The sequence below is a fragment of the Aquarana catesbeiana genome, linkage group LG04, assembly GCF_042186555.1.
Source record: "Aquarana catesbeiana isolate 2022-GZ linkage group LG04, ASM4218655v1, whole genome shotgun sequence".
NCBI lineage: Eukaryota > Metazoa > Chordata > Amphibia > Anura > Ranidae > Aquarana > Aquarana catesbeiana.
The window spans coordinates 289,246,395-289,270,425 of NC_133327.1; the positions used below are offsets into that span (position 1 = coordinate 289,246,395).

At 41.6% G+C, this 24,031-nt stretch overlaps 1 protein-coding gene across 1 annotated transcript in view; it reads left to right on the forward strand.

Annotated features, from left to right (window-relative positions):
- LRRC1 (leucine rich repeat containing 1) overlaps positions 1 to 24,031 on the forward strand; it is a 276,773-nt gene that overhangs the window by 248,747 nt on the left and 3,995 nt on the right. The window contains exons 10-12 of the mRNA XM_073626677.1: positions 15,470 to 15,553; positions 19,027 to 19,142; positions 19,519 to 19,691. Coding sequence (XP_073482778.1) covers positions 15,470 to 15,553; positions 19,027 to 19,142; positions 19,519 to 19,691 — 373 coding nt within the window. The remainder of the gene's footprint in view (positions 1 to 15,469; positions 15,554 to 19,026; positions 19,143 to 19,518; positions 19,692 to 24,031) is intronic.

Genomic DNA, 24,031 nt, shown 5'->3' on the forward strand with positions numbered 1-24,031 from the left:
ACATTGATCATTTTTTTGTTTTCGTTCAGCCAGTAGATTGAACTAAAAAAAAAAAAAAGATTCCCCCATCTGCACATTCCAAGTAAATGTGGATGAGTGGCGGAACTACTAGGGTCACAAAGGTCACACTTGCGATCGGGCCCTGGCATTTCATCATCATTTGGGTTCCCAGCCTCCTCTTGCTGTCCTGTCCCTGTTATTGATAGCACCGGCCTCTGTCTCCATGGCAGTGGCGGCAGTGCAATGGGACCCAGTGCTGGTTACTTTATGGGGCTGATGGGTCTTCCGCGGGAGGGCCAGCACAATTGGTTGTGGACAGCTGAGCCCCCCGAAGGTTGCCTAGCAGTGGTTACTCTACATAGCCTTCTCTGTTGACATGCCAATCAGGATGCGATCCAGGTGATGCTCCCAGTTGGATCTAATATTAAATATGATAGTGGTTTTACTGATCAAAGCCCCCACCTTACTGGCAAGGAGCCCACATGGCTTCTGAACATATGGTTGATAAACACTCACCAGCCACTTTATTAGGTACGCCTTGCTAGTACCATGTTGGACCCGCTTTTGCCTTCAGAACTGCCTTAATGCTTCATGGCATAGATTCAACAAGGTGTTGGAAACATTCCTCAGATTTTGGTCCATATTGACATGATAGCATCACGCAGTTGCTGCAGATTTGTCAGCTACACATCCATGATGCGAATCACCTATTCCACCACATCCCAAAGGTGGCCACCACATCCCAAAGGTTGGATTGAGCTCTGGTGACTGGAGGCCATTGGAGTACAGTGAACTCATTATGTTCAAGAAATCAGTTTGAGATGATTTGAGCTTTGTGACATGGTGTATTATCCTGAAGTATCCATCAGAAGAAAGTACACTGTAGTCATAAAGGGATGGACATGGTCAGTAACAATGCTCAAGTAGGCCGTGGCGTTTAAACGATGCTCAGTTGTTACTAAGGTGCCCAAAGTGTGCTAAGAAAATATCCCCAACATCATTACGCCACTGCCACCAGCCTGGACTGTTGATACAAGGCAGGATGGATCCATACTTTCATATCTACACAAAATTCTAACCCTACCTTCTGAATGTCGCAGCGGAAATTGACTCATCAGACCAGACAACGTTTTTCCAATCTTCTATTGTCCAATTTTGGTGAGCCTGTGTGAATTGCAGCCTGTTTCCTGTTCTTAGCTGACAGGAGTGGCACCCGGTGTGGTCTTCTGCTGCTGTAGTCCATCTGCTTCAAGGTTCGATGTGTTGTGCGTTCATAGATGGTATTCTGCATACCTTGGTTGTAACGAGTGGTTATTTGAGTTACTGTTGCTTTTCTATCATCTCGAACCTACCCATTCTCCTCTGACCTCTGGCATCAAGAAGGCATTTTCGTCCTCTTAACTGCCACTCGCTGGATATTTTCCCTTTTTTGGATCATTCTCTGTAAACCCTAGAGATGACTGTGTGTGAAAATCCCAGTAGATCAGCAGTTTTTTAAATACTCAGACCAGCCCATCTGGCACCAACAACCATGCCACGTTCAAAGTCACCTAAATGCCCCATTCAGGTGCTCGGTTTGAACTTCAGCAAGTCGTCTTCACCATGTCTGGATGCCTAAATGCATTGAGTTGCTACCATGTGATTGGCTGATTAGCAATTTGTGTTACCGGGCAATTGAACAGGTGTACCTAATAATAAAGTGGCCGGTGAGTGTATATGTGATTATAGTCTTGATTCTAATAAATACTTGTTTTAGATCTGACTGAGAGTTTCACCTGAATCGCATCCCAATCGGCATGTCAACAGAGAAGGCTATGCAGCATTACCGCTGCTATGTGACCTGCGGGGGGGCTCAGCTGGCTACAAGCCCCACAGTGTAACCGGCACTGGGCCCTAATAGACTGCCACCACTGCCATAGAGGCAGAGACACCAGACCAGCGCTGGTAATAGCAGGGGCAGGACAGCAAGAGGAGACTGGGGACCTCCACAGAGGCCGAACACCAGGGCCTGGTCGCCAGTGCGACCTTTGCAACCCTGGTAGTTCTGCCACCGCGTTGGACCCTTATATGGAGTTCCCTGGTGTGCTAGTGTGCTTTCTGCCAATGTGGGTGGTGAGGGAAGGGGGTAGGGAGGGGCCCAAGATGGTAGGAAGGGGGCTAGCTGCAGAAAATGTGAAAGCGTCCTGCCGCGGGACTGCACAACAGTTCTAATGGGCCCCAGGATCAGTGGGACAGGTGGGAGGGGAGTCAAGGGGGGGGGGGGCTCTTAAGGTTTCTTGCACCGGGCCCTCAAGGTTGTTCTAGTTAGAGAGGAAAGCTGGAATTTAGAAAAAAAAGTGAACTTGCCCCTTAACACTCTGTAAACATCTGGGAACTGCGGAGACCAGTTGGAGTTTTGGGAGAGGAATGTTGTCCTATTCTTGCCTGATATAGGATTCTAACTGCTCAACAGTCCTGGGTCTCCTTTGTCATATTTTTTATTTTATGATGCACGAAAAAACTTCAGTTGGCGAAAGGTATGGACAGGCAGGACAGTTAGTGATACTAAAGTGTCTGTTATTTTTAAGCAAAAAAAAAAAAAAACATGTTATACTTACCTTCTCTGTGTCATGGTTTTGCATAGAGCAGCCCAGATCCTCCTTTTCTCTGGTCCCTCTTCGGCTCTCCTGGCCTCTCCCTCCTGACGAGTACCCCCACAGCAAGCAGCTTGGCTAGGCCCCACCCCCTCACTTTCCTCATTGGCTCACTGACTTTGACAGCAACGGGAGCCAATGGTGTTTCGCTGCTGTCTGTAATGTCTTTATCCCTCCACTGGAGGCTCCGACATTTCTCTTGTAATGTCTTTATCCCTCCACTGGTGACTCCGACATTTCTCCTGTAATGTCTTTATCCCTCCACTGGAGGCTCCGACATTTCTCCTGCAATATTCTTATCTTTCCACTGGGAGCTCTGATATCTCCACAAACACCGTCGCAGATTGATGATGTTGCAATGACATCACCTGGCTCCTCCTCTTGTCCCTACTTAAACAGCCATTTGCTTGACGTTCGTGCTAAGAACCTGATGCCAGGTAAAGATCTCCAACAGCAGACTGCCATCATCTCTCTCTATTGGGCTGGACAGAGCCCCGACTATCATGTTTCTTTTGGGCCGGTCAGAGCCCCGACTATCATCTCTCTTTTGGGCTGGATAGAGCCCCGTCTTCCACCTCACTTTTGGGCCAGACAGAGCCCCTCCAACTTCCACTTGTTGGGCCGGACAGAGCCCCTTCCTCTCTAGTAGTCAGAGAAGCTCCTCTGCCTTACTCACAGTCTTTTCCTTCTTTGCCCGAAGAAAACTTTACCTGTTCCTTTCCACATAGGAGACCAGTACATCTCTCCAGAAGCCACTGGGTGACCCCATCTCCAGGAATCCACTCACTGCAAGTATCTTTACGTTTCCTATAAACTTTATCCCTGTGTAGTGCTACTAAGCTTAAGTTTCCTCTGAAGCTCCCCGTCATGGCTGTGTATTACCACTCTAAATCCGATTGTATTTCCAAACTTATCTGAGTCTTCCTACCTGATAGCTGTTAAGGTTAAAAATTCTAACCCTACCTTCTGAATGTCGCAGCGGAAATTGACTCATCATAACTGTTAAGAATATAGTATTCATAGACTTCCGAAGCTGTGATCCACACAATCCAACATAGTTCACTGCCTGAAGCATTACACTGTCTCTGCCAATGAGGCAGCGTCTCCTGGGCAGCCGAGTCTCTCCTGCAACATCGCTGGCTAGAGTTGGGCTCAGGTAAGGAGGGATGCTGATAGGGGCTGCTGCACACAGAAGGTTCTTTTATGTTAACGACTTCAATACAGGGCACTCTTACCCACTTTCTGGCCAGGCCGTTTTTCAGCTTTCAGCGCTGTTGCAATTTGAATTAAAATTATGCGGTCATGCAACACTGTACCAAAATGAATTTTTAATCCTTTTCTTCACACAAATAGAGCATCACTGCTGGGTTTTTTATTTTTTGCAAAAAAAAAGTGAAAGTTTTGATAAAAAAAAAAAAAAGTTTTTCCTAGTTTGTCAGTAAATTTTGTAAATAAGTGATTTTTCTCCTTCCCTGAGACTGCACTGATGAGGCGGCACTGATTAGGAGGCACTAATATACCGCACTGAAAGGCAGCACTGACTGGCATCACTAATGGGCACTGATTGTTTGCACTGATTGATGGCACTGCTGATGATTGCCCTGATTACTGCCCTGGTCTCACCTGCGAGGAGATATCGCTGATCAGCACTCCTCGCCACACACTCTGTCGGTGTGAGGCAAGGAGGGCAGATTAACGGCACTTCTGCATTTACATATGAACGCCTGTGATTGGACATAGCCGATCACATGGTTTAAGAGCTGCGTCATCTGCTCTTTACAGAGATCGGGGTCGCGCCGTGTCATAGGAACACGGCGCAGCTGCGATCACCGCACTGCGCACCCGTTCTGGGGCGCCATCGTTTGACGTCCTCTCAGAACGAGAGCCGCACTGCTCCTCCGACATTTTACGGTGGGCGGGCAGCAAGTGGTAAATGCATAGAATCCATTACGATAAAAAGGCTTCTGCCTTTACAATCACTTTAAGCACCCCAACTCTTCTACAAGAACCTGCTGTTGTCATAGGTACAATATGCGGTTTAGCATTGTCCTGCTGAAATATGCAAGGCCTTCCCTGAAAAAGAAACTGGGCTTGATTTACAGAAAGCACATTGTATTGCATTGCACGTGCACTTTGCAAGCGGAGTTCATCAGAGCTTAGTAAATGAGGGGGAGCGTTGCTGACTTTGATAATGTAATCACGTGCAAGCAAATTGTGGCCGTTTACCATGTGGTCGCTCCGTCAAATGACGGAGCAATCACATGTAAACAAACCGGTGTCATCTCATGACGCCGGTTCCTCTCCTCCCCTCTCTGTACCGATCGGTACACTGTGAGTGGAGAGGGGGAGGGATCGGATGGCAGCAGCACTGTGGGCTGGATCTGTAGTGCCCACAGCGCTGCTCTGTGACAACTGCCATCCATCCATCCATGCTCAGCCATCCCTCAATCCGCCCTGCAATACTCTGCAATACCCCACAATACTCTGCAATACCCCACAATACTCTGCAATACCCCACAATACTGTGCAATACCCCACAATACTGTGCAATACCCCACAATACTGTGCAATACTCTGCAAAACCCCGCAATACTCTGCAATACCCCACAATACTGTGCAATACTCTGAAATACCCCGCAATGCTCTGCCGTACCCCGCCATGCTCTGCCGTACCCCGCCATGCTCTGCCGTACCCCGCCATGCTCTGCCGTACCCCGCCATGCTCTGCCATACCCCGCCATGCTCTGCCATACCCCGCCATGCTCTGCCATACCCCGCCATGCTCTGCCATACCCCGCCATGCTCTGCCATACCCCGCCATGCTCTGCCATACCCCGCCATGCTCTGCAATACTCGGCGATACCCTGCCATACTCAGCCTCTGTGTGTGGCCAGGCTGTGGAAGTCTCCCACATGTGGTATTGCTGTACTCAGGAGGAGTAGGAGAATCTATTTTGGGGTGTCATTTTTGGTATGTACATGCTATGTGTTAGAAATATTGTAAAAATGGACAACTTTGTGTTAAAAAAAAAAAAATGCGTTTTAACCACTTTCCGCCTGCCGGCCGTCATACGACGTCCTTGACTTTGTGCGGGGATATCTGAATGATGGGTGCAGCTACAGGCATCCATTCAGATATCACCTTTTTCAGCCAGCGATTCCCTACACTATAAGAACGATCATAGCGGCTGTTCCACTGCTTGATCATTCTTACGGAAGGCAAGAGGGGACGTCCCCCCCCCCCCCCCCCCGCCGCCCTCCGTTGCTTCTACCGACTCACTGCTACGATCGAAGCCAGAATCTTTTTTTTTATTATTATTATTTCAGGCTTCCCAGCCTAGAGGTGAGATGTGGGGTCTTATTGACCCCACATCTCACTGTAAAGAGGACCTGTCATGCCTTGTTCCTGTTACAAGGGATGTTTACATTCCTTGTAATAGGATTAAAAGTGATCAAAAAAATTTGGGGGGGGGAAAAAGCGTCAAACTAAAATAAATAAAGTAAAATGAACAATAAAAAAAAAAGATGTTAAAGCGCCCCTGTCCCCGTGTGCTCACATGCAGAAGCGAACGCATACGTAAGTCCCACCCACATTTGAAAACCGTGTTCAAACCACACACACATGTGAGGTATCGCTGTGATCAGTAGAACGAGAGCAATAATTTTGGCCCTAGACCTCCTCTGTAACTCAAAACATGTAACCACTAAAAAAGTTGCAATGACCGCCATTGTATTCTCTAGGGTCTTTGCTAAAAAAAATTATATATATATATATATATATATATATATATATATATATATATATATATATATATATATATATATATATATATATATATATATATATATAGTGTTTTGGGGTTCTATGTAATTTTCTAGCAAATAAATGATGATTTTTACATGTAGGAGAGAAATATCAGAAATGGCCTGGGTGTTCCAGAACACCTGAAGGTGCTCCCTGCATGTTGGGTCTCTGTATGTGGCCACGCTGTGTAAAAGTCTCACACATGTGGTATCGCCATACTCGGGAGTAATAGCAGAATGTGTTTTGGGGTGTAATTTGTGGTATGCATATGCTGTGTGTGAGAAATAACCTGCTACTATGACAATTTTGTGAAAAAAAACAAGAAAAAAAAAACTTGATTTTGCAAAGAATTGTGGGAAAATATGACAACTTCAAAAAACTCACCATGCATCTTTCTAAATACCTTGGAACGTCTTCTTTCCAAAAAGCAGTCATTTGGGGGGTATTTTTTATTTTTCTGGCATGTTAGGGTCTCAAGAAATTAGATAGGCCGTCAGTACTTCAGGTGTGATCAATTTTCAGATATTGGCACCATAGCTTTTGGACTCTATAACTTTCACAAAGACCAAATAATATCCACCGATTTGGGTTATTTTTACCAAAGATATGTAGCGGTATAAATTTTGGCCAAAATATATGAAGAAAAATTACTAATTTGCAAAATTTTATAACCGAAACGAAAAAAAAATTTTTTACAGATTTTTCAGTCTTTTTTCTTTTATAGCGCAAAAAATAAAGAACCCAGCGGTGATTAAATACCACCAAAAGAAAGCTCTATTTGTGTGAAAAAAAGAACAAAAATTTCATATAGATAGTGTTGCATGACTGAGTACCGGTAATTGTCATTCAAAATGTGAGAGCACCAAAAGCTGAAAATTGGTCTGGTTATTAAGGGGGTTTAAGTGCCCAGTGGTCAAGTGGTTAATCGGACCACATAAAACATTTTCCTCTTTGCAGCAGACCATTTTAAATGAGGTTTGGACCAGAGAAGATTCTGAAATTTTTAGTTGCAGATTTTGACAGATTGGTAAACCTCTGCCTATCTGTACTTCAGAAAATGTAAAATGCTCTTTTCATGTCCAATCATGTTACTGACTTGTTTCCAATTAATCTAATTAGTTGCAAAATGTTTTTCCAGCTCTTTCTTGTTAGTATCACTTTGCCAACTTTTTTGAGGCTTGTTGCTGCCATTAATTTCAAAATTGCCTCTACTTTTTTTTATGCTATGTTTTCTATTGTTGGAACAAATATTTGCAAATTGAAGAAATTCAAAATAACCATCAATCGCCCTCAGTCTGGAGCTCCATGCAAAATTTTGCCTCATGGGGTAAGGATGATCATGAGAAAAGTGAGGGTTCAGCCCAGAACTACACCGGAGGAGCTTGTGAATGATCTCAAGGCAGTTGGGACCACAGTCAAACATACCATTGGTAACACAATACACCGCCATGGATTTAAATCCTGCAGTGCTCGCAAGATCCCCCTCTTCAAGAAGGCCCATGTACAGGCTTGTCTGAAGTTTGCCAATGAACATCTAAATGATTCATAGAAGGATTGGAAGAAAGTGCTGTGGTCAGATGAGACCAAAATTGAGCTATATGCCTTTTACTTGACTCAACGTATTTGGAGGAAGAAAAAATGCTGACTTTGACCCTACGAAAACCATTCCTACAGTCAAGCACAGAGGTGGAAACATGATGCTTTGGGGCTGTTTCTCCGCTAAAGGTATGGGCCAATTTTGCCGCATTGAGGGTCCAACGGATTGTGCCATATATTGTAAAATATTGGATGAGAACCTTCTTCCCTTCGGAACACTGAAGATGGGTCGTGGTTGGGTCTTCCAGCATGACAATGACTCAAAACATACCGCCAAGGCGACAAATGAGTGGCTCAAGAAGAAGCACCAGTCTCCAGACCTTAATCCTATAAAAAAAAAATTATGGAGGGAGCTGAAACTGAGTTGCCAAGTGACAGCCAAGAAACCTTAAGGATTTAGAGAATATCTGTAAAAGAGTGGACTAAAATGCCTCCAAAGAGGTGTGCAAACCTGCTAACCAACTACAGGAAACGTCTTACCTCTGTGCTTGCCAATAAGGGTTTCTCCACCAAGTACTAAGTCATGTTTTGCTTGGGGATCAAATACTTATTTTACTCACTGAACTGCAACTCAATTTATAATATTTGTTTTGTGTTTTTTTTTCTGGATTTTTGGTTGATATTCTGTCTCCTATCATTTAAAATACACCTATGATAAAAAATATAGACACTTCTTCACAAGTGGGCAAACATACCAAATCTGCAAGGGATCAAATAATTTTCCCCACTGTATATTCAGAGAAAAAGCACAGCCCAACAGTGTAATTCTATATAAAAAAGATTAATTTATTTAGTTTCTATATATACCTTAATCCCCCAGAGGTTGAATATCCATCCCAATATACAAAAGTCCTGATATCCTAAAAGGGACTACACTAATATAACAATTTAAGTCTAGTGCTATATGCAAGTCCACTTAGTGCACTTTTTAGATACTTCCCTCATTCCATTTGACCCTCTCCAATGTGAGTGGACTCTGTTGACCCCACAAAAATTGCAGTAATGAGGGATCCTTATTGTGCACCATCCTCAAGTGCAAGGATACACTATGATATTTGTATCCTTTTTGTATATTATTGATATACTCAACCAGCCTCCTCTTAAGGGGTCTCTTGATCTGCCTACAGGGGCACTGCAATACATAAACTACATTTAGCAGTATTACTTGTAATAAAATGTCTAATCTTTTGGATAATGCAATTGAGTGCACTCATGTTTATCAAGTAAGACAGACATGATAGTTGTTCTTACATGGAAACTCCACAGACAGTCCTAGGTTGTTATGGGAGCTCCATTTATTCATAGGACTTTGAACAGGGGTAACAAAAGAGGCTTGGTGACTATAGAGTTCAGCCAATCAAGCCCTGGCATTCCTTCAAACAGTAGGTGTTATACAAAACTCAACCAATGAAAACACGTGTATATTCAAAAAGAACAATGACTAGGGGAGTGTCTGGGCGTGCCTGTGTAGGCCAGCGTGCACAATTTCCAGCCCTTTGTACATGAAAACTGTGCGTCTACAGTTAACAATGGTACCCATGTGTAGTGAGATTGGTGCCTAAGAAATCGTGAACACTGTTCCGACTAAGCTCGTGCACATATTCTCGCTTCTACCATTGGCGTGAATCCTTATTCTGCATTGTTCAGCTAACAATGCATAGCCGGATTATACTACCGTTCCTATGGATGCAAGGCTATCTGCAGGGACAAGCTCATGGTCCCTCTACGTGGTGATCAGGCACACAGAAAGACATGAGCATACATCCCCCCTCAAAAGCAGATTGGTATCAAACTGATAAGGTCTTTGCAGAGCGAACATATACCGGCCAGTTGAACAAGTCTGCATATAACGCAGGGGCCCTCGCTGGCGTACATAATCTTCACAGTGTTGAACACCTCTCTACATCCACAGGAAGCTTTTCACTACCAATGGTCCTTCACCAGTGCCGGTTCGCTCTGGTTGGCGCTTATGAGCGAGCCTCAAGTAGAACTAACACTGGGAGACACCGTTGACAATACATCTTTCGTATATAATTTGTGATCTCTAAATATGGTGACATCTAAAAAATGTATTTCATTATTAGTACTGATACAATATTTGATTTTGTTGCTATTATTATTCAGTACATAAACTGTTGCCCATTATTCCCAGTACTCAGCCACATTAAGAAGAGGTCATCCTTAAAGCGTTTGTAGAAGAGGAGTTCTGTTCTTTGACAAAAAAAAAAAAAAATCTATCCTCCCGCCCTGCCATAAATCAGTATTGCTGGTTGCAAATTTTGCTCCCATTACCATTCATGTCCTCCTGAATATAGACTTTTTTTTTTCCATACCAAAAATACTGTATTTATTGGCGTATAACACTCACTTTTTCACCATGAATTTTTTTCCTCAAACAACCCTCTTAAAATGAATGTGCGTGTTATACGCCGATAAATACGGTAATTTCAATTTAGACGGAAGTCTAAGATTGTATATATGTGTGTGTGTGTGTATATATATATATAATTTTTTTTTTTTTTTTTTTTTTTTTTTTTAAATAGTTTCTGGAAGTGTGGGATATTCTTTTACTTAAAGCCCAGTTCTGGGCTAGTATCGCATCTTCGTGCTGTACCACTCTATATACAAATGAAACATCCACAGTAACCAAATACACTTGTGTTTCATGTGCAATTTGTTGTAGTAAACTCAAAAGATCTTTAGTGTCTTTCGAATAGGCTTTAGTGGTTATAACACTTAGTTGTAGGAAGAGCTCTATATATCTCTCAATCTTGCTGATAACAATCCTATTCCATTAACTATAGGTCTCGGGGGGAGTGCTTGCATATTTTTATGCATCTTGGGGAGACTATTATTGGTATCCAACATATGCTTGGAGGTAGATATTTAATTTTCCTTCTTTGTAATGATTCCCATTTTATATAAATTATTCCCATTTCTGGAGGCTTTCTGTACACCCAGGTTGAAAAGAAGGCCTCCAGGTTGCCATATTGTATTACTTTACAGAAAATTACTGCACTGCAGATTGGAAATGAAAGGGAATTTATAAATTTATAAAGGTAAGTTTATAAATAATACATAAAGAATCCCATTTGTTTTTTTTTCTGGTATACATTTTATTCGTCCATTTTTATCAGAAACAAAAACAATGTGGGATTCATGATGTATTCTTTATAAACACCCCCCCACAACTGTATCTATGAGTAATACATAATGAATCCCACATTGGGTTTTTCTTTATTTCCTGAAATATTATTATTATACGCGATTTATATAGCGCCAACAGTTTACGCAGAGCTTTACAATGTATAGTGGGGACAACACAATTACAGTTCAATACAAAAGGTGCACGAGGGCCCTGCTCGTAGAGCTTACATTCTAAAGGGAGGGGGTGGTGGTACAAAGGTAATAGCTGCAGAGAATGATTTGATGGGGATGGTGATATAAATTATATTCGTCTATTTTTGATATTTAAATTGCATGCTGGGTTCCATCTCCTTTGACCTTGCATGCGGTAATCCAAAAGGAGGCTTGGAACTCAGATGCCACAGGGGAGTTACTATTGGTTGTGACTATATAAAAGGCGCAATGATGGAGCATGGCTCCTAAGCCCGGAGGACGTCTGTTATGATGAAACACATTGGGTGTACTCAGACCTAGGATGTTGGCCTTTATGATTCCCGAAAAGGATGTTTTCTAATAAGTGCTTTTATTCTTTGGATTTTGTTAGTGTTTAATACTACTTTTTTTTAATAAACATAACTTGACAGTTTTACACTGTGATCATGTTTGATGTTCCCCTACATAGGACAAGTGAATGGGATGTTGACTTGTGACCTCCCTATATGCTCAATTGGAACCGACCATGGTGTGTTTGTTCATGAAGTGTGGAGACCTAGACTTTTGGATAGTGTTTTGTACCCAGCATATGATAGTCCTCTTGCTCTGGTACGCGTGTGTATTTTTTTTTTTTTTTTAATATGATGGAGGATCACAGTGACTTCATAGATCAGACCATTATTCCTGTACACACCCATATTTTTTCGGTGATTTCCAGATTGACTTTTGGACTCTTACGAACAGTTTTTTTGTTCATATTTATTCACTTTGGATCCCTTATACAGTCACTTCTACATTTTCTGACTCTTATTATAGCGAGTCTGTACATATGCATCACTTTTATGATTATTATAGTTGCACTTATGTTTATTATTCGTGAATTTGTATTTATAGCGTTGCACAGATTTTTACATAAACTTATGGCATATACATACGGTGCTATGCAAAAGTATTTGCCCCCTTTCTGTTTTTTTATTTTCTTACATATTTGTTATCCTTAGATGATTCAGATCATCAAACAAATGGTAATTTTACACAAAGATAACCCGTGTAAATACACAATACAGTTTTTAAATGATGAATTCCATTATTAAAGCGGAACTTCAGTCATTTTTCATCTTTCCATCTATTAAATTTTCTGCCTTTGTTGTTTTAACTTTGGATAGTAAAACATATTTTTTTTCTGCCAGTAAATACCTTATACAGCCCACTTCCTGTTTCTTGTCTGGTAAAAAGCCTAGGCTTATGACCTCATGCACAGCTCTCACTCTCGTGAGAGTTTGCCAGGAAGTGAGGGGGGATAAGTCATAAGAGGGCCAGTGAGATCTGTAGAGCTGGAAGTGTGTGTCTGTGTAAATCCAGGAAGTGAACAGGCAGCAGTTTCAGCTGCCCACAGTTAAAATGATTGCAGCCAGACTCAGAGGAGGGAGATTTTTGCAGCATATTTGACAAGTACAGAATCGAATCGCAGTATATAGAAAATATGCAAAGTGGGAAGCTTCAGAATGGTAAAGATGTTTTATTACAAATTATGTAAACAGGCTACAGTTCCTCTTTAAGGGAAAAAAGCTGCCCAAACCTGCCTGGCCCTATGTGCAAAGGGTAAAGGTAATTGTCCCCCCCTGCTAAATCATGAATGAACTGGGATTAAGCACATTTTTTGGAAAACGGAGTTATATTTCACTTGTCACACCAAGGCTTGATCCTTCACCATGACCATGAGTCATGTTATGACCTGTGCCATCCTTTTTGCCAAAAGTGGTTTCGGCCTTTTGCCTTCCTTTTTATCTCAGACTCGTTCGACAGAAGAGAGACGACTGCATTCTTTGGACCTTGTCCGGGCAGATCTGCGGAGATCCTAGAACCAGACTCTTTATTTTTTTTTTGTTTCACCAAAAATACCCAAGAAAGGGCAGGCAGCTTCCAAAGCTTACATTGCCAATTGGGTCGTTCAAGTGGGCATTCAGGCCTACGGTCTGAAACATAAAGTTCCTCCCTTTAGGGTGAGAGCTCATTCTACCAGGGGTGTAGGAACCTCTTGGGATTTTTTACCATCACGTATCTGTGGCTCAGATTTGTAAGGCTGCTACCTGGTCTTCAGTGCATACGTTCACAAAATTTTAAGTGGATGTTCGAGCAGCCGAGGATTCAGCTTTGGGCTGCAGTGTACTGCGGGCTGCCGTAAAAGTTCTGATGGTTAGTATTAGGCAGGGTGTCTCCCTCCCCTCAAGGCTATTGCTCTGGGATGTCCCAGCATTTAATGAATATTAGCCTGACTCTGTGTCCTATGATGTATGAAAAAGAAAATAGGATTTTTACGTCATACTTACCTGTAAAATCATTTTCTTTGCGTACATCATGGGACACAGAGATCCCTCCCCTCTTTTTTGAGGATTCAGTGCTTGCTACAAAACTAAAGTGCTTCCTGTATGGGAGGGGGTTATATAGGGGATCACTTCCTGTCTGAAGACCTTTGGTCTTCCAGTGTCCTTTCACCTAATGATGAAGTATAACCAAGCAGGTAATGAATATTAGCCTGACGCTGTGTCCCGTGATGTACTCAAAGAAAAGGACTCTACAGGTAAGTATTAGAATTGGGGAGCACAGAGGGTGGGACTTTATATGCTTATCATGTCTAGCAATACATTCTCAGTGTTCACCTATTCTACTCGTTTGCAACCTCTGTGCTCCCCAATTCTAATTAATACAAGGGATGGAAATACATGACCTTACCGGGCCATGATTTCATTTAAAGTCCCAAGGGATGGAAATACATGACCTTGCCAGGTTTTGGCTTCCTTAAAGTCCCTAATCCTCCTTTTTGTTTCCTCTACAGGTAAGTATGACGTAAAAATCCTATTTTTTGGCCTCCCTCACTTAGTAATATGTTGCATGCTTGTATCACAAGTCTGATTTACATTAAGGTGACCTTTAGATGTAAAAAAAAGGAGGTATATTTCTTCACAATGATTATAGCACCACATCCCTTGATTTCAAAGTATGGTTGCAGTTTAATGGGAATTTTTAGGTGCAATGCAAAAATAATCCAGCAGATATCATTAAAAAAAGTCAATGTTTATTTTAGCAAAAGATTAAAAGCAGGTATTATATCCTCATAAAAACATATACAGTATGACTCATATGGTACAGTCCTTATGTTTACAGTGGCATTTATGTAGGTCCCGACATATTTCGTCCTGAAACGGCTTCCTCAGGGATCATCTGCTTGGGGTCAAAGCCTTCTAATAAAAGGAAATATGTACTATAAGTGTCGTATGACATATCACAACAATTAACATTTTTTACATTAGCATAAACAATACGTATGTGTGTGCTAGTTCTGATGGCTTCCCATGCTTACCCTGAAGTTCAAAAGATATCTTGTTGCTACAGCCCTGGTGCTGCACTAGTATATTGGCAGTGAGCCATCATATTATTTTCATCATAATTCTGGTATAGACTGTTTTACTGAAGAAAGCGTTTTTTTGTTTTTGTGAATACACTAAAGACTGTTTACTTTTACAAGCTTGGTGATTCCTGGCTCCTCATATTACAAATGGCATCAATTCATTTCTTCAGCTCTGTGGTTTTTGCAGACATTTGCTTATATTACAGAATGCTGCATCCAACGTTATTGACTATATTCGGTTATTACTTTAAACTGGCAAACGATACAACAAAGTGCATTGTTTTTTCCTCTCCCTGTTGTAAAAAAGATTTCATTTTGCTGCCAAATGAAACCCTCAATTGTCTTGCAAAAGTAATTTGCATAAAATAGAAACTCCAGTACATAACAAGAATTTATTATTGCTATTTTTCTAAAGTGTTCCATCTGAATTTCTGTGCATTTTTTGTTAAAAATATAAGATGCTATAATCGGCTTGCATGAAAAGATTTAGCGAATTCATGGAATAGTTCTTAAAGTTCAAACTTGCATTGTTTTATTCTTTCTTTGTTTCTTTTCTTTTTATCTAATGAAAAATATGAAAAATGACATTTAATTGCTGATATTTCCTGATCTGTCTCTTGTTCAGGTTAGCATCTTTCTGCAGACCAGAACACATAATTTATGCAAACGCTCTGTTTTTATAACACAGATTCTGCCAAGAAGCATTGGGAAATTGAAGAAGCTAAACAATTTGAATGTTGATAGGAATCAATTAATGTCTTTGCCAAAGGAGGTAAGTACAAGAGTAATGCAGCATTTTTTCTAAAAAAAAAATAAAAGTATGCAAAAGCTATATTGTAAAAGTCCTGGTGACCATACCGGCCTTGGACTGGATTTTTTGTCATGCATAAAGGACTAATCTCTTTATCTGATTCTGAGGCCAGTTAGTAATGCCTGTCCTGTAAAGAGTCGAGGCCCATTTTAAATATTAATTTATTTAAGCTAGGAAAGTTAAGAGTTGGCAACAACTCATGATGGAACTGAATTTCCTGTATTCACATTGTTTTCCTTTTCAAATTAAACTGTAGCTCTTGTTACAGTCACAAGGTCCTGACAAAGTAATGAGTCTTGCTGTGGTGCATGTGGGACCACACACTGCACCCTCCCCCTCTTTTTGACCCTCGTTACCATTTTGGAATGTGATGAAATGAAAATGGTGGAGACACGAAGGTCTGTTCCATCATCTCCTGATCCTTCAATCACAGGTTCTTTTACTAGTATTCTATACATTATAATAGTGAGTAGACTAAATATATGCTCACTAAAAATACAATTTACTTTAAGGCTACAGCTGGAGTGTGGTGCAGGAGCTCTGCCAATGAAATAGTAGGATCAGCCACATGGCCCCATATTTCCTAGGATTCAAACAGGACTAGAAATGGAAAAGCAGTGTATTGGTTATTCCAGCAGTTTTCTTAAAATCATTTTTGGTAATTCATTTACAGACCACTGTGATTGAATGATGCAGCTGTGTGGGCGGAGGGGGGTTCTAGCAACAGGTTACATGTTACATCCTACATTACGGGTGCAACATATTGCTAAAGGTGAACTTAGCCTTTAATGTGGCTCTAAAGTACATTTTTCAACATAATGCATTCCCTGTATTAGGGTAAAAAATGTCCCAGTAACTATGCCCCCACAAAGCCATTGGTGTCAATCAAATCCTGTTAGGGCGGGAGAAGGGGCAGGGCTGTGTTTTGCGTCTATGGATGCACACAGCTTGGCTGGGAGAATGCCCATAGCAGCCAACTTGCTATGGGTGAACTCGCAGAGGAGAAAAAGATCACTCATTACTCTTTTCTCCATAAAAAAAAAAAAAAGTGGTAGTAACTTAACTGCATGTGTACAACCTTGGAAAATCAGTGGCTGGTCCCAGCAGGGTGCATTCCAGGGCAAGACTACCATGTTACTCATATTCTATTGTTTTTCAAGATGGTTTCAAAGCCGAGGGTAATTTTAAACAAAACCTATTATCCAATATTTGACAATAATAAAACTTGTAATTTTATTATTTCTTAATCTTCAACAATTTTGATTGTAATCTGTTAAATTAGGGTAAAACTGTATAGCTTTCTTTTATTCAAAGTGTGCCATCTGGAAGTAGAACAGCAACAGTGCTACGTCTGCTTTATTCAAAAAATTTGACTATATTGCATTTTAAAGCTTTTCAAAGAAAAGTGTAGTGTATTATTTGCAAGATGGGCAAGTAAATTAAAAACAAAAACTGAGATTTAAAAGTTTAAGTCTACGTTTAATCAAAAGTCTTCCTGTATAAATCAGTTAGTACAATCAGTTGTCAAATGCAAGATATTTCTTACTTCCTATAATGGCATTGACTCTCACAGTTTGCACCACTGCCTTTTAAAATCTTGTCATAGGCTATCTATGAACTAACATCCTATACTTTAATGAGACATACCTGTACTGCAGGAGTATGGTCCTTTTCAAGTCTATGGAACGTTGGTGTGCATGCGAGGGCTTGCGAGGTGATGTTGCTGATTGTGTTGAGGGGGAAGGGGAGAGAGACTAAGGGGATTTTTGATTAAACATGAACCCGATTTTAAACTTTTAAAAAATATTTAAAGTGCTTATAAAGGCTTTTTTCCCCCTAAAATAATAAAATATGTTATACCTACCTGCAATGGTATTGCACAGAGCCGCCTCTTCTGGGGTCCCCTTTTGGTGCTGTCCTCTTCTCCTCTTTTTCTCCTCTGCGAGTTCACCCATAGCAAGTTGGCTGCTATGGGCATTCTCCCAGCCAAGCTGTGTGCATCCATAGACGCACAACACAGCCCTGCCCCTTCTCCCGCCCTAACAGGATTTGATTGATACCAATGGCTTTGTGGGGGCATAGTTACTGGGACATTTTTTACCCTAATACAGGGAATGCATTATGTTGAAAAATGTACTTTAGAGCCACATTAAAGGCTAAGTTCACCTTTAGCAATATGTTGCACCCGTAATGTAGGATGTAACATGTAACCTGTTGCTAGAACCCCCCTCCGCCCACACAGCTGCATCATTCAATCACAGTGGTCTGTAAATGAATTACTTACAAGTCCTACCTTCCACCACAGCAGACGGCTTGTAGTTCTCCCTCGTAGTTTAGTGACACTTCATGCAGCTCTGAAACTTGACAGAGAGGTACAGGCAGAGAGCTTTAGGAAGCGTCTGCACGAACCTAACATTGCATCTGTGATCCACTGATCACGAATCTAATGTTCTGCTTGCTCCTGAGCAAAAAAAAAAAAATGCACCTTTTTTTTTTTTTTTACTTGCAGAAATATGTGCTGGATGCAGCATCGGTCCAATGATTCATCTGTCTCCCGCCAGCGCTAAGATTGAGACCCAAGCGCATGGATTCTAGGTCACCAGCTCTACTCTGCCCCTCCCCCACGCTCACTGTAGTGCTGGGCTGTGAAGGGGGCAAGAGCGGCTGGCTCAGGCACTTGACAGCTCGCGTGTGGGCGGATCCCAACCATATGGTCTTGCATCTTTCCCGAGTCTGGATCGGCTCTGTGATGTCAGCTGACAGTGGGTTTCAGCCCACTGTTTGCTGAAAACGGGTCAAAGGAGTGCAGAACGAACTGCACCATAGGAAAAGTACAGCCAAATTGGCTTTGGTTGCTCTACTTTTTAAATGGCTTAGGTAAACTCATATAGATCATTTTTTATACACTCTAATGTGTACTGCAATAAGGCAATGTACCTGTTTTTAAAGTCGTTCTAAAGCCAACGTGTGTTTTGGGTTTTTTTTTTTACCTAAATGCATTCCCTGCTAAAATGTTTTATATCTTGCTTTCCTTCCCCTTTCCCTGTGTGAAGGGGAAAAGAGGAGAGAACAGATCCAGCGCTGTGCATGACTGCATCTCTTCTCACCTCTCCTCCTCCTTACACAGGTACTCGGGCAGCAGCAGGAGCCATTGGCTTCTGCTACTGTCAATTAAATGCAGTGAGGAGGAAGCAGATGGCAGGGCTAAGCCCCACTGTGTGTGTCTATGGAGGGCGGTCTCATAGACCCACAAATCTCAGGAGCGAGCACACACTGTGTGGCCAGATAGCAAACTGCTTACTTTGGGGGCACAAGAAAGAGGAGAAGCCAAGATCGCCGGGGCAAGTGAGTATAACATGTTTATTTTAATAAAAAAAAAAAAACTTTACCTTTTTTAGTAACACTTGAATGTTGTTTTGTTGTAATTGTTACAGATTGGCGGATGTTGTAGTCTTAATGTATTTTGTGTGCGTGAAAACCGTCTGACACGTATTCCTCCAGAAATTGCACAAGCTACTGAACTTCATGTCTTTGATGTTGCTGGGAACAGGTAACAATATGCTTCTTAGTTTTGTTGGAGTGATTTTATGGGTAATTCTGCAAATCCAAGATAATTTAAAGTGAATCACTCGGGTTAGTCATGTGGGTACCTATTGCAGTGCTTTCAACATCCAATCATTTTTATGACTTCTGTTTTGATTTACAGAGATCCACACTGTCAAGTGTTTATAGAATTTAGACGCATAGTGGTTTAAATTTGGATTTTATGCAAGCGTTGCTTATTTTAATTTTAGTTTTACTTTTAACTCATGTGGTTGCAAACTATTTTATTAGCAGTAGTAAAGGAGCTGGTAAACCAATAAATATATACTGATGATGCTCAGAGCAATTTTAATTTATAAAATGTTTTATTTTGGTTTGTATAGATTATCCCATTTACCTCTGTCATTGACCTCGCTCAAATTGAAGGCATTATGGTTATCGGATAACCAGTCCCAGCCTCTGCTGACTTTCCAGACAGATGTTGATCCTGACACTGGGGAAAAGGTTTTGACGTGTGTACTACTACCACAGATGCCTTCTGAAACTAGTGGCCAAGGTAAATATTTCTACTGCTTTTGTGCAAAATAAAGCCATTTTTTCTGACTGAAAGTCCAGTGGTTGCTCTGCATATAAAACAACATTTGATAAGAATTTAGTATCACATGTGTAAAAGCATGGATGGAGTCAACAAACCCTTATAAAAGGTGCATTTTAACTGCTTTAAAATTGCTACTGCCCCTTAGTCTGGTTAGTGATTTTGTGGTCAGAGGCACTTTATCCCCCAGCTGCTTACACACACACACCCCAGTAAAAAAAAAAAAAAAAACAATTTCACGATCATTAGTGGTCAATGACACTTTAACCACTTCAATACCAGCATGTTGATATCCTCTTTCTTTCCAAGCTGTTTTTCAGTTTTCAGTGCTTTAGTAGTTTAGCTAACAATTACTCAGTCATGCAACACTGTACCCAAATTAATGTTATACAGGTACTTCTCACTTAACGACCAGGTTCCATTCCAACAACCAGGTCGTTAAAGGAATTGGTCGTTAAACGAGGAGCCACAAGTAATTAATATTTTAAGCATTCTTAACTACCGTACTGTATTGTGAAAAAAGTCTAAACACAAAACTACAGCTTAATAGCATTGTTTTAACCACTTAAGGACTGGAAGGATTTGCCCCCTTAATGACCAGGCCATTTTTTGCGATGCGACACTGCGTTGCTTTAACTGACAATTGCGCAGTCATGTGTCGCTGTACCCAAACAAAATTGTCCTTTTTATCCCAAATAGAGCTTTCTTTTGGTGGTATTTGATCACCTCTGCGGTTTTTATTATTTGTGGTATAAACCAGAAAAGAGTGACAATTTTAAAAAAAAAAGCACTATTTTTTTACTTTTTGCTATAACAAATATCCCCCCCCTAAAAATATAAAAATAAATACATTTCTTCCTCAGTATAGGCTGATATATATTCTTCTACATATTTTTGGTAAAAAAAATCGCAATAAACGTATATTGATTAGTTTGCGCAAAAGTTATAGCGTCTACAAAATGGGGAATAGATTTATGGCATTTTTATTTATTTATTTTTTTTTTTTACTAGTAATGCCAGTGATCTGTGATTTTTAGCGGGACTGCGACATTGCAGGGGCCAGATCAGACACTTTTTTTGGGACCATTGACATTTATACAGCGATCAGAGCTAAAAATAGCCACAGATTACTGTATAAATGTCACTGGCAGGGAAGGGGTTAATACTAGGAGGCGATCAAGAGGCTACCTGTGTTACCTAGGGAAAGTTTATAACTGGGGGGGGTGGGACTGCCTGGAGGAGGAGACATATCGCTGTTCCTAAAAGGTAGGAACAGGAGATCTGTCTCTCCTCTCCTGACAGAACGGAGACCTGTCAATTTACATTGACAGATCTCCATTTTGTCTCTGTCAGGAGCGATCGTGGGTGGCCAGTGGGCATCACGCCTGCTGGCCACGCGCATCAACGCCGTGGGCGCACGCCCCCCCCTACAGTTCTTAAAGCGGCCGACGTACAGTTACGGCAATTTGCCTAGGGGAGCCAACCTGCCACAGTATAACTGCGGCGGTTGGTCCTTAACCACTTAAGGACCAGCCTCGTTTTGGATTTTAGGTGTTTACATGTTTAAAACATGTTTTTTTGCTAGAAAATTACTTAGAACCCCCAAACATTATATATTGTTTTTGTGGTTAATTTGCATAAGTACAGAACACAATTGAAAATTCTGTACTGTACAATACAATGATGTATAGCTCATTGTTCGGGTGGGGAGAGCTGGTCGCGAGTCCGAGTGGTCATTGAACAAGGAGTATCTGTATCATTTTTTGAAACAGAGAGAGCTTTCATTTGGTGTTATTTATTAACCACTTTTTTTTATTTTCAACAATACTTTGTTGAAGCAACTTTTGACACTAATTAGAGCCTCATCAATTTTTTTTTTTTTTTTTTTTAGTATGATACTACAAGCTTGGCACACCTATTTTTGGGCAGTTTCTCCCATTTTTCTCTGCAGAACCTCTCAAGCTCCATCAGATTGAATGGGGAGCGTCAGTGCATAGCCATTTTCACATTTTTCCAGAGATGTTCAATTGGGTTCAAGTCTGGGCATTTAAAGACATTCAGAGTTGTCCCGTAGCCACTCCTTTGTTATCTTGGCTGTGTACCTAGGGTCGTGGTCCTGTTGGAAGATTAACCTTCACCCCATTATGAGATCCAGAGCGCTCTGGAACAGGTTTTCATCAAGGATGTCTCTGTACCAGTGGCAGCTACGTCCATTAAGGGCGCACAGGCACAGCCTCCTATATGAGTAATGGATAGATTCCTGCATAGCAGGAATCTATCCATGGCCGCCACGGCCACCCCCTATTCATGTGTTTGGTCCCTTTCAGAACGCCGGGCGTGTGAATTACAGCAGCGGGGGTGTTTTTTTGAAGCACCTGATTAGAGCCATAGACTTCAAAATAGGGTGGACTTTATTGGACGCCTAGCAAGAGGAAGGAAGAGACGCACGGCGGAAGCATGGAGGACACAGGAGCCACCACCTGACCCACAGATCGTCACTGCCTGACCCACTGCCTGTCCCACAGCTCGCTGCCTTTACCCGCTGCCTGACCCGCCACCAAGATGGGGTAAGTGCCGGTCAGACAACGAGCGGGCGTGGGTTCTGGTTAAATGCCTCCGGGGGGGACACAGTGACTGCATTTGATGGGCACAGTGGCTGCATTTGATGGGCACAACGAGGCTGCAGTTGATGTTTGTTTTCCAATATTTTTCTGAATTTTTCAGTTTATTTGCACCCCCCCAAAAAATTTTGAGCACCAGCCGCCACTGCTCTGTACATTGATGCATTCATCTTTCCCTTGATCCCGACTAGTCTCGCAGTTCTTGCCGCTGAAAAACATCCCCACAGCATGATGCTGCCACCCCATGCTGCACTGTAGGGATGGTATTGGCCAGGTGATGAGCGGTGCGATTCAGGCCAAAGAGTTCAATCTTTGTTTCATCAGACCAGAGAATTTCGTTTCTCATGGTCTTGAGAGTCCTTCAGCTGCCTTTTGGCAAACTCCAGGCGGGCTGTCATGTGCCCTTTACTGAGTAGTGGCTTCTGTCTGGCCACTCTACCATACAGGCCTGATTGGTGGAGTGCTGAAGAGATGGTTGTTCTTCTGGAAGGTTCTCCTCTCTCCAGAGAAACACTGGAGTTCAGTTAGAGTGACCATCGGGTTATTGGTCACCTCCCTGACTAAGGCCCTTCTCCCTCGATCACTCAGTTTGGCCGGGCAGCCTGCTCTAGGAAGAGTCCTGGTATTTCCAAACTTCTTCCATTCACGGATGATGGAGGCCACTGTGCTCATTAGAACCTTCAATGCTGCAGAAATCTTTCTGTACCCTTCCCCAGATCTGTGCCTCGATACAATCCTGTCTTGGAGGTCTGCAGACAATTCCTTGGACTTCATGGCATGGTTTGTGCTCTGATATGCACTGTTAACTGTGGGACCTTATAAGGACAGGTGTGTGCCTTTCCAAATCATGTCCAATCAACTGAATTTACCCCAGTTGGACTCCAATCAAGTTGTAGAAACATCTTGAGGACGATTAGTGGAAATAGGATGCACCAGAGCTCAATTTTGAGTGTCATGGCAAAGGCTGTTGAATACTTGTGTACTTGTGAGTTTTTTTTCCCCACTGTGTATGACATTTTTGAACCCTACTCTTCTGACTGCCTATATAATTTCTTGAGACCATAAAACTTCAGTGTAAACACCCCCAAATGGCAGTTTGGTATCTATTCCCCCCCCCCAAAAAAAGATATTTAGTTAGAGACATGGTGAGTATTTTTAAAGATCTAATTTATTGTCCCAAATTTGAAAAACTAAGGTACGGTAATTTTTTTTTTTTTTCCCCATAAAGATGTCATAAGAAGAAAAATTCTCCCACACAACATGGGCGTACTTAAAATTATACCCTAAAATACATTCTACTACTGCTACTGAATAGAGACCTTTTAATATGTGATAAATTTTGCAGCCTAACCACATAGGGGGCCCAAAATTGAAGGACCACCTTCAGGCTTTCTAGAGGCATCAATTATGCATGTTGTTTCCTGACTATTACATTTTTGAACTATTTGTGAAGGCCCTGAAGTGGCAGGACAGTAGCATTAGCTGCAAAATGACCACATTTTTGAAATAACACACCAAAGTATTGCTAAGCGATATGTTGAGTTTTTTTTTTGAAGATTTCGTTTTTCCACAAATTTTTGGAAAATTTGGGAAAGCATTCATTAATCCAACAATGGAAGCACTGGCTGTGATCAGCAACACTTGAAATATGGGCACTGGCCATGAAGGGTAACACAGGCA